This window comes from Pezoporus occidentalis, unplaced genomic scaffold (genome assembly GCF_034315485.1).
Source record: "Pezoporus occidentalis ecotype Australia unplaced genomic scaffold, CSIRO_AGI_Poc_V1 ctg58, whole genome shotgun sequence".
Lineage (NCBI taxonomy): Eukaryota > Metazoa > Chordata > Aves > Psittaciformes > Psittacidae > Pezoporus > Pezoporus occidentalis.
In genome coordinates, this window is record NW_026915921.1 from 1,530,193 (window position 1) to 1,542,310 (window position 12,118).

General features: G+C 39.8%; 1 protein-coding gene across 6 annotated transcripts in view; it reads left to right on the forward strand.

The window, feature by feature from the left end:
* CFAP99 (cilia and flagella associated protein 99) overlaps window positions 1–10,055 on the forward strand; it is a 52,816-nt gene extending 42,761 nt beyond the window's left edge. For 5 of the 6 annotated variants that reach the window (XM_062638706.1, XM_062638707.1, XM_062638709.1 and 2 more), the window contains 2 exons: window positions 6,099–6,261; window positions 8,672–10,055. In XM_062638706.1, the coding sequence (XP_062494690.1) occupies window positions 6,099–6,261; window positions 8,672–8,839 (331 nt within the window). In that variant the 3' untranslated portion in view covers window positions 8,840–10,055. The remainder of the gene's footprint in view (window positions 1–6,098; window positions 6,262–8,671) is intronic. The other variant, XR_009968502.1, reaches the window with a different exon arrangement.
* The last annotated feature ends 2,063 nt before the right edge of the window (window positions 10,056–12,118 follow it).

Here is a 12,118-nt window from a genome sequence, read left to right on the forward strand (position 1 = left end):
GTTCCCTTAAAATAAGATTCTTTGGCTTAATTCAGATCTAAAACTGTTCTGATTCTGAAATAAGCTATGCTTGAATGAGAAGCTAATTTTGATTCACTTTTTGGTCCTGGCACTTGAAATGTTTATTTAGGCCAGACCACCATGTCAAAGACAGTAGAATCCAACTTCAATTAAACACTTCATTTGCAAACTTCTACTCAGACTCATGATAAGTAATACAGTAATTTTAATGGAGCACTGTTTGCTCTTCAAATAAAGGAAATATAAATTTTCATTATAGATGTTGTAAGACATTTCCTTTCATGGCACCCAGGCAATCTATGTACGTAACTCAGAATCATCTACTACAAAGAGGCATCAGCAAAATATAACTGAATTGTTGTTCTTTGGGAGCGTATTTCATGCATTTTCACCTAGAATCCAAATCTGTGGTGTTATTTCTGTTACTACAGGAATATGGCATGTTTTGGCCTATTTACAAATGCCAGATACTTTGTTGCAGATTTTATTTCTCTCTAAACAAACTATAGGCTTTATGTGTTAAACCTGATTGACAGATCTTGAATCCTGAAATACCTGTCAAGCCAGTGTGAGTGATTAATTGCTGGGGTTGTATTATTGACACACTGCACAAGAGATGTAAAAAGCAAATCTTTATGTTTACAGAATCAATTCATAATTACAGGGATAGAATAGCAAATCTTACCAGTGGTCTTCATGATAGCCTTCTGCATCAATATAAAATTACACGTTATTTCTTAAGCTGTGTTATGTTGAAGGCTACTACTAATCAGCTGAAATACGGTGGCAAAGCTTTGCTGAACAAATGTGCTTTCACAGTGTCAGCTGGAGTTTAATTGGGTCCCTACCAAGCAGGTTCCTTTCAATATCATTTACTAACTGACATACATCAACACAAAAGCAGCACACTGAGCAAAGATATAATGAGCTGTATTAAACAAAATAGGAAATGGAACATGAAAAATGACAGACATCAGCCTTTAATAGACTGCAAGCCATGACATCCATCACAGCAGCAGCTTTGTGAGTGCTTGCAGAACACTCAAGAATCAATTCAGTATGTATGCAGGATGTCCCATTAATTGCTAGAATTTCTCAGTTTGAAAATCAGCACTGGCATATGAAGTGGACAAACATTTGAGTTCTCAGCTTTCGCACATAAGCACCAAAAGATATATGTGTTTGAATACATGCTAATGAACTAAAGTTATGTGCCTGTATACTTCAGGTGTGATTCCCTTTCATTCCAGTGAGGCTACAGCTATTACTGCAAGTAATTTAATACACTAAGAACCAAGCAACAGATCGAACCATTTGGTGCTGAGGCTCCCTCCACCCACATTATCTGTGGTTTGGGGGTTTTACTTTGATTTCGGTTTAGTATGGTGTTAGGACTGCATGCGCTCACCATTCATGTGGTTTAAAGTTGTGCCAAGAGGAAAGTAATCTCAAAAAACTTCACATACTTCTGGTTCCTCTGTAAGCCTGTCTAGTGAAAACCACACTATCCTTTTTCTTGTCTCCCATAGATGACAGCAGTACATCCGTGCCCCTACCTATGTATGGCACACGGAAGCTAGCCTTATTTCTGTTCTTTCTCATGTTCCTGCCTTGTTTGTTTTGCTGCTCATTTTCAAGTGACGTGACAGCACCTGCTGCCTGAGCCTGATCCCCTCTCCAAGTCATGCCAACATCCAGATGAAGGTAGCAGCTGCAGTTCTTGACTGCAGGGTGACAGTCTGAACTGACACTAATACTCCTTGACTTGCTTGTATATGAGGAAGATACACAGACTCCCACCAACACAGATGTTTACCATATTCCCATCTCACGCTGTGGTAATGGTGTAGAATGCTGGGGTCTCAGCACTGGCTTACAGACAATGGTGTGTTTGCCAAGGTGGCAAAGCATTAGCTTCTCTCCCTGCCACTGCCAGTGCTCAAAGCCCTCCTGACAAGGGGCACTGACCATACACCTTGCACTTGGCCTGAACTAGGGAGGGGTGAAAATAGTGTGAGGGAAGCCATGGCAGGAGGACAAGGCAGAAGGCTGGCTATGAAGAGGAGAACGAGCAGAAGGGAGGGTTATGGATGAATGGTCGTGACGGTCCTTTCCAAGTAGAACAAGCTCCCTAAAGCAGGTGTTCCCTGGAGTATCCAGCTCGGACTTAGGGGGTCAAAGGCCTTCTGGGTGAAGAGGGGAGAATGGAGGCACAAAGTCCAAAACCCATAAGGCGCCCTGGCAGCACACCCCTGTGATGCAGCACACAACTGAGGGAAGGAGGGGGCAGACAGCACATGGAGGTGGGAAGATATAACAGGGGAACGTGTGCCATGCTATCCCTATGTTTGGCTGTTGCTTCAGATATTGGAGAACATAGCCTAGAATAATGAACATCCCTCTGAACATCAGGAAGCACTTCTTTTACTGTGAGGGTAACTGAGCACTGGCATAGGCTGCCCAGAGAGGCTGTGGAGCCTCCACCCCTGGAGATACTCAAAGGCCACCTGGACATGGTCATGGGCAACCAGCTCTAGGTGGCCCTGCTTGAGCAGGGGGGAGTGAACAAGATGAGCTCCAGAAGTCTGTTCCAGCCTCAACCATCCTGTAATTCTGTGAATGAACTCTGATTATACAGCTTCATAATCTTTATTTCAAATGAGGCAAACACTATTATGAATAACAATCACTTCCCCACCTAAAATGAAATGCTTAATAACTTAATTGTTTTGGAAGGGAGTCAGATTTTGGGTGCTTAAATCCCTCACATTAGTACAAAATAGTAATCAATCTAATAGTGTAGTGTGTTTAAATGTCAAAATAATGACTCCCTTAACAGTGAACTGTTAACAGTTAGATACATTAATTTTCCTCACTGCAATACCTAAGAATTATACAGTGCGGGGCAGAAAAAAGGCAAAGTACTGTGAAGTACGAACAGCCTCAGTCACTGGGACTGAGAGTATGAGGAAGTTAAAAACCCCAAAGTTTATTGCACTATAAGGCAATCTTACTTGTGCTTTTAAAAATATATTTGTATTTATTGCACAAGACTCCATTTTGTGAGGTGATCTTATAAATACAGTCCTAGCTGCTTAAGTTGATACTGTAATGCCTAGAATGATGAAGTAGCCCTTTTCACTCCATCTCCTACAAGTACTGAGTCAGTTAAGAGCTGTCTCCTTACAATTCTGATGTACAGCTGGAGTTTGAAAATATAAATGAAGGGCAAAATGTAGTTTTCAGGAGGAATCCTCTGTGCAAATCTTCATATTCTCCATTTTGTAAACACAGCTGTGAAGACCTAATCCAAGTGTTCCGAGTGTTTTCACTTGGAAAGGAAAACCTTTCATGCTGAATTGCTGCTGTTTCAGTTGTAAGTCAGGTGGCCTACTGGACCTACAGTTCATTTGGCCGCATCCTAAAACTGCATGGCAGATAGTTAAATAATTACAAGGGATATGTAGGTAAAAAGATGCTGGACTGCCCAAAACTTATTTATTTTTAAAGTTCATTATATTTACTAAGGAAATTGTTGAGACAACAAATATGGGATGTGAATTGCAGTTTACGATGCCTGGAATATTATTTCAAACAGGAAGGCACTTCCATTTTACCCATCACTGATGGAATTATTCTGTACTTCATCTCGGTATACCCAAATCTTTGTTCTGTTGACTGTATGCACAGAAAGTGAATAGAGAACGAAAACAGTGGTAGATAAATTTTCATTGCTTGCTTTCATGTCCATATTCTGTTAAATCTTCCACTAATCCCTTACTTTGCATCCTCTAAGTAGTTTATACACACACCTCACACTACTACAAACTTCCATCAGCACATTCAAGAATCTCATCCTTAACACTAAAAAGTAGTTTCTGACAAGGGCACTAAGAAAACACTAGAGTTTGTTAAACCAATTTAAATACATATGGACTTCAAAACTATTAACTGTTTTTTTAGTGTCTTTGGTAGAGAAATATTTTTTAGTTATGGCAAACTTGCAGAGGGACAGACGACTCTTACCTGAGACCAAACTAAAAGGAAATTAACAAATTCTCTTTTAGACCAAAGATGCGACATTACATCTTAGGAACTAGGAACTAGTACGATTCTTAAAGACTACTGGTTTTCATTCAGAATACTCATTCAATACCAGTAGCTGGTAAATGAACTTAAAAGTAAAATTAAAATGGTTTCTGCACATTTTTTTATAAGTTAGCACATAATTTTCTGTTGAATCTGGAGAAGATTTTTCTAACTCCATTCTGACTGGCTGTTACCTGACTTCCTTAGCCAATACATGATATGGGGTGCTTCTATCTTGAGTCCTTAAAATTCTCAACTGACCATCACAGAAAAAAAGAATTTTGAAGTTTTTTTTTTCATTCCTTCCCCTCTTTGAGTTTCTGTTATGATGTGGCAGCTGCAAATCTATGGGATTGACAGCTTTGGGGAATAGTGTAGATGACTGGCATATGACTTCATGTAGAAGAGGACTGAATATTACTCTGAGGATAAGTGACTATTTATCATGTTAATTCAGAAGCAGCTGTTGCTGCTTTATGATGTTAAACCCCTTGCTTTATTTCTTGTAATTGTATTTACAAGAATCTGGATTTGCATGTAAGGAAAGGTTTTATTGCTTATTCCCACTGAAAATATCTAATCATCATTTATTTACATAAAACCTGATGGTAACATTCTCCTATATCCCTTGGAATACAATGCGTTGTTACAATGCAAACAGAAATAAACCATGTTCTCAATTAGGTTAAGTGATAGTGCATAATTTTTACATTTACAGAATAGTGTTAAAAATTGAGCTCAGTGTAGCAGAATATATCAGAGTATTAAGGAAGATAAGGAAGTGTTATGCTAACGAGACAGCATGACACAAGCAGCAGAGAGGTTCATAAAATGTCTCACGAAAGCAACTGGAAATGACAAGCTGAGCTAAACTATGCCCTTACTTAGATTTCACAGTCACATCACATTTCAGAATGTAACTAACATGGAACAAATTTCCACTTCATCCAGCTCCTGAGGATCTCCCAAGGTGAAAGAAGTGTGTGGATCCCTGGAATCTAGATACAGTAACTTTTTAAGGCAAATTGGTGGGTTTAGCACCAGAAGGAACTTCCTTCTTCCCCTTCCTCCAGCTCCTTCAGAAAAGTGTGCCTTTTACTGAGAACAGTGTGATGTAAGACCCAAGAGATAAGGGAATAGTTCTGTTACAAACTATTAAGGCGTTACCTACTTTCTTTGGTAGATCTAACACTTCCTTTAGCTCTGAATTTGGCCAAAGAATCACATCTGCTCATGATGTAATATTAATACTACAGCTTGATCATACTAAGCCAAATTCAAGGGCAGTGTTGAATAAAAGAGGAAGTTGGATGTTAAGTGAATCACTATGTAATGTGGTGTAACCTGTATGAAGAAACTGGGAGTAAATTGTGCCAGTTGAGTGAAAGTAATCAAGAACAGATAAAATGTAAACTCAAGGACAGAAAAGTAGCTACAATAAAAGAAAAAAAAAAAAGGAAGACTATCCAATAACCTCTTTCTTATGCCTTAATTTTATGCTGCACATGGTGCTGTCAATTTATGATCACCTAGACCAACTAACCTGAATGAATACATCACTATCCCATTGATTCTGAATCTGGGCATTGAGATTACACAGGAAAGAATATCTTTCATTTGCCAAGGAATATAGCAATTGAGATGAATACTGATGATCATATAAGGAAAACTACATAGTTCTCACAAGCAAAAAGCTGAAGTATTATCACAGGTTTTGCACGTTTTTTGTAAAGAATGTCATGTCAGGCTTGAAGTACTTCAGATATTGTCATCATGGCATCCCGTGGGAAGAAATTATACTGTTTAGTAATGCTGTTCTGTAAACAAGAAGCAAGTTGTGAGTACCACATTCAAGTTACATGATTTAAACCTGTTCTGAGTCCCAGAAGCAAGAGCAAATTTATTATTATCAAGGTATATGCTCAGATGGTTTTATTTTGTAGTTTGATATTACTTTACCTTCTCATTGCTTCTTTTTGTTTTTGCAGGAAAGAAGAAGAGAAAGGAAAGCCCCAGTCTGGTGAAAGGCCTGTGAAAGATGAGCGCATTTTAAACCTGCAGAAGAGGATTGTAGAAAAAAAAATGGAGCGTAAAAAGCAAGAAGGACTCTCAAAGATTACCCCCCAGAAAAGCAGCATCGCATCAAGGAAGGTCTGGAGTTACATAAGGAGAAAAGCTCTGCAATAGACCTGCTGTTCACAGACCTTTGCTCAACTGCCAGCACTGGCAAGGGGGCCAGAGGCAGATGGTGCCATAGATGATTGGCAACAGCAACACCCTGTGTCCTGCACAGGCACCATTTCTCCAAACCATGGCCTTGACCTCACCTTCTTGTCACACAATCTGCTACCACAGAGCAGGGCTCATCTGTGCGACATACAGCTTCCCACTCTTATTTCCATACACTCTCATTCCATCAAAGGAGCATCTTACCCCCTGTTTTAACTCCTGTCTTTCTCAGCTTCCTACCACACATACCCTGTTACACAAAACTGGGATGCTCTCCTGTGTCTCGCCCAAGGCATATTAAGAGTTGGTCATTCCCATGCATTTCACCTCAGCCTGGTCCCACGTTGTCATATGGAAGCACCAATAGGCTGTAGGCTTCATGTTGTTTCACAGTGGTTGTGTTTCCTTGGCAAGTGTCTAAAGTGGTGAGGAACTAGTGCTTCTGCTGCCACCTCAGCCACCACCTCAGGTCATGCCTAACATCGAGAAGTGGTTCATATACCAGTAGTGTAACACAGCATGTGGAATGCTGCAGGGAACAGTCATCTAGATGATCTTAAGGTCCTTTCCAACCCTAACTATTTTATGATTCTATAATAGGATCACTTTTTAAAAGCTGTACTAGCTCAATCTAAAAATACAAATAAATCTCCCAATCTGCTAGTAATAGATCTCTACCTATTTTGTGAGAAATTTACATGAAGCTGAATTCAATGAAGAGAAAAACTGTATTTTTCAAGTGTATATAGTTCTAAAAACCAAAATAGAGCAATCTTTCAGAGTATCAATGTTTGCTGCCTTCAGAATGCCCGTTTCAGGCAAGTAAAACATGTAGGTGCTTCTAGAGACAACTAGGTCTATTCCTTTCAGCAAAGCAAACAATGACCTACCTGAAGAAAGCATGTCCTAAATTGGGATGGTTTTCTGAACTGAGGTTTTGAACACATGCTTAAACAGTTTGCTGAATTGAGTCCACAGTAAAGTGGAAGCAAAAATGCAGACTTCAAAGGAAAGCAGCCATATAATTACAATTGTGAGACATTTTTTCTTAATAAACAAAGAGAAATCATAAATTCACAACTAGAACTTTTAACTACCTGATGTGGGTCTGTATGTGTGCTGTGGTGTCATATGATTGAGCAAAAAAGCCAGGGTTTGAAAGTTGTTTCTTGAGCTAGATTTACACAGTAAGTCTCTTAAGCTGTCACAGTGGTTTTGTTTATGTTCTGCTCAAATGTTAAGACATATGGAAAAGAAGAAAAGAAAAAATATCAGGGTTATTATGAATTATGTAACTGTTTTGGTTTATCTTAGATCATTGCTGTTCCACTCTACATGACTCTATCCAAATGTTACTACAGGAAAGTATCTCAGTTCTGGTCAGATATGTTACTACATAAAAGTAGTATCAAATATTACTACAGGAATATAGCTTAATTATTGTCAGATATGTTACTATGTAAAAGTAGTATCCAAATGTTACTACAGGAAAGTAGCTCAATTCTGATCAGATATGTTCAGCAGCATCTTTATTGTGCTTGAACTGCATTTTGCTGAAAAAGGTGTTAGTGTGACTATAGGAAAAAATTCCTCCCTTAGTTATAATGCAGTAGTTATCTGGCATTCAGTTTGTACTGCTACTATGTAGGTTCCTCAGTTAGTTGAGAAAAAAGAAGTTACACAAACCCCTTGTAATAAAGTTCCAGATTGTGGCTTTCGTAACATTTGTGGGGGCCCTTTGGGTCCAATTAGTTTGTGCTGATATAAGTCAAGGCAAAGTTTATTTACAAATCACTATTCTATTCTTAATAAAACAGAATTTCTATTGCAATTTGGAAAACTAAACATAAGAAAAACTACCATTAATGAAAAAAAAAATTTTTTTCTACCATTTTAAATGGAGAATCAGATGAAAAAAGTAGCAGTTTTCTGTTTGTTCTGAGCTTTTGGGGAATGCTCCCTTGTGAGCCCGGTTTTTGGATCAGCAAACCACTAGATTTTGGTAGGATTTGTGCAACTGTTCATTTATGGCTTCAAGAATAAACTGCTGGCAAAGAAGGAATGCAAGGTAGCAGCACTGAAGCAAACCATCCAGGTGTAGTTTTATCTTGACTTAATATATTGTGGGGAATTGCAGCTGTGTTTAATTCATCTTGATCTGGGCAACCCACCCGAGTTACCTTTCTGTTCATCACGCACAGTTTGATGTTGACAAGTCTCCCAATCATGTTAGCAACTAAACTCTGAAGAGTTTATTTAGTCTAATATGGTATCCTCTAAAAAGAACTACTGTATTATCTGCAGTCTGATCATCTGTGTCTCTTTTCTGCAGGACACTTTCCAATGGAACCATTGGAATGAACTGGAAGACAGTCGGGAAAGACAGTTCAAGATCTTTCAGCATGGCTTCATGGCCAGAGAAACAGCTCAGAAAATGTCTGCCTATGAGGAAGCAAGAAGTGGAGCCAAAGTCTGTATATTGCACTCTGAAGTAAAATAAACTACAAATTCTGGCCTCCTGGAAATCTACCAGTGTGCCTGTTTACTACAAGGTTGGATTTTACTCTTTATTTCAACTTTTTAGTGTGATGAGAAAAATTTGGATCATACAGGCACAACAGAATAAAAATGCATTCATTTTTTTGTAATAGAATTTTATTTTTATGCTATAATGATACTTTTTTATTGTTAGAATCAAAAGCTTCAAGAAACCAAAACCTTACCATTACAGCTTGTACAGCAGAATGGCAAAAACGTGGCTAAGAATGCTGAGATCTGTATTTCTGTTATCATTGTGTCCTGTGCCATGGAGTTTGCTATGCTCATTTTTTGAAAGAATAAAAATGAGGGCAAAACCCAAGCAACATTTGCTTACATATGCTTCTTCAGAAGGTATGGGCAGCTGAAGTTCCTCACAAGTCTTCTAACAGGACAGTAACTGTGTAAGAGGATGATCAGTTTCAACACTGATTTTAGAGGATGAGGAAAGAACTGTTTAGAAGGTTTAGATGATGTAACAGCTTCCAGGAGCCAGAGGCTAGATTCAGTCACCCAGAAAGAGTACTATCATGGATATGAATCTCTGCAGACTTTAAAAGCAGAAAGAGAACATAACATTGTTTGATCTCTTTAGGGAGCTGCTTCCAGAAAAAGTCAAAATTCTCTTACTCACCTAAAAGATAATTTGTCCTCTACACAATTTCTAAATTGTGTAAAACAGCCTTTAAATCACAAGACTTACTCTAGGCACCAAGGCAAGAAGGATATAAATCCAAATGAATATCTGCACAGCAGTATGGCTATATGATATATTTCTGTTTTATCTCAATGCCAGTTACTACGTGTTTAACTATGGCTATTGCAAATATTTAAATTGAAGGAAAGTGTAGCTGACATTAGTCGGGCAGCTGCTTTTAATGCTCTCACAATAGTGAGAAATGTAATTCTCACTTTTTACTAAAGGAAGTCTAATGGAATTCTTTTGTTGCCATCTAGCTGTGAAGATCACTTCCACAATCCGCAAACTGATAACATGCTGTATATTTTAATCAAAGTAAATGCGATGTAGGGCTTACGTTCCATAGGAAGAGTTAAAGAACACAGGAGAGAGAAAAGAAAGAAGCACAGCAAGGGAACTACAGAGAAGAGGGAACTACAACCCAGTGTCTAGTAGGGGATTGCAATAGCTTAAATCAATAAACTCTTGGTGGCAGGGAGTTTATCTTCCTTTGTGGTTGCTCAGCATTGTATTCCAGAACAACAAAGCCAAGTGGTGGTTGTAACACCTATTTTCTAGAAGCTAGCAATTAACAGGGATGACAGTCATGACCTGAGATGCTGCATCGCCAAATAGTTCCTCTTAAACTTTATTCTGTGTCTGTCATTTAGAGATTTTAGAAAAACCCCAATCATTAAGAAAATAGATAGGCATGTATATTTAGGTAGGTAACATGGAAATGTTGCAACCCCATCATACTGCATGTCTCTTCCCCTCTGATGATGTAACCAGTTTTCAAAATTCTTACTGAATTGCAATCAAGCTGATTCATAACGATTTCCTTCTCCGTATTTTCCCTGCTCTCAAAAGAAAGGACTGAGGAATAAAGGAATCTCAATAATCCAGCTGTAGCCTATTGCTACTTTAGGATCTAACGCATAAAGTCATCTTCAGAATCAATGTTCTCAGGAATGTAAAAGAATGTGAGTCTTTTAGGAAAAAAACAATATATCCCTATATTGATATTTCTGTGTCAATACAGCCTATTGATTTTTCAGTGATGGCAGGTCTTGCAACAGAATACACACAGTAACATTAAAAAGACCACATTCCTCCTGACAAATGTGGATAACACAATGTTGGAGGCAGCAGATCCTACCCACAACCACTCCACCCCTGGTCACTAGAGCATCTTCTCTAGTATTTCTGTTCCAGCAATGTGTTACACAGAAACCTGAGGTGATCCAATGCAGAGCTAGCAAAGGTCTGGTAGGACTTGTTAGCATAACATTACAAAGGCAGCTGTAATGCCATTGGAGCCAAGAGCACTGCATTCACACTGCTGCCTCAGCTGGTGTCTGTGGCACAGACCATCCACAGCCTGGTTATTGCATAATTGAGGCAGCAATGCCTCTACACTCATCACGCTTTTGCAGAAGCACAGGTAAATAATACATGATTCATTCATTTACACATTTGTCACACTATTCGCAGCCAAGAAGACGAACAGAAGCGAACAAGGCTGACTCTTAAATCACCTGACAAAACAGACTTACAAAATCAGAGGGTTTAACCTGTCTGATCTTAGTAACCTATTAGAAAACCCTTCTAGTGCAAAAACCTGCACATTCCAGAGGTCTCCTATTTCAGTGTAAATATCCAGACCACAAAAGCTTTCACATGCAACTACGATGTAAGGAGATATAAGGAGGTGCAAGGAGGCCCAGATTACCTGAGGAGGATGGGGGGGTTACAGCCCTGTGATGAGCACCAGACACAGGGTGCTCACACCTTGTGTAACACAAGTCGCTGCTGGGTAGCACTTGGCTCCTTCTTCCAAATCAGCCCTTGTTCTGGGGCAAAGCCCATATTCAGTGACTTCCTGATGATCCGATCTGCCCTAGAGAGCACAGGTATTTTGTTATATACATGAAAACAAAGACACAGAGGTAAGTTATGTTGGAATGGCGAGCAAAAACCCCAACAAACCTAGTACAACTCTCAAGTGCTGTTCACCCACAAGAGAAGGCAAGAAAAATCCCCAGGAAAAGCTACGAGTTTACCTACAGTCAAGCAGCCGGGCACAGGGCAGGAACATCCAGAAAGGCCAAGATGATCCTTGCGCTAAGGCAGCTGGGGAAAAAGCCCTTCTCGATGGTGAGGTGAGGGTGTCAAAACACCTCTTAAGTGTTTATAACGAGTTACATGGAGGAGCTGGACTAATTAATACACAGGCAACATGTCATGATCTTCCAAGCCGATGGCTCTGATGAATTTTGCTCAGTGCTTTGGAAACACTTCTAAGAGATGGAGAGGACTCTGTGAGAGATGGAAGAGAATGGACCCAAAAGCTTGCTCTCCCACACCCCACCCCCCGGAACAACAGCACACAGAAAAGCCCTGTCCTGCCTCGGCCGCCCCTTTCAGGGTCCGTCAGGCCCGGGGCCGAGCAGGACCTCCCAATGGCGGCCGGCCCGCCTCAGGCCAGGCGCCCCTCCCACCCCGCCCCACCCACCCAGAAACTACAACTCCCAGCAAGCTCCGGGGCCGGATAAAGGGCGG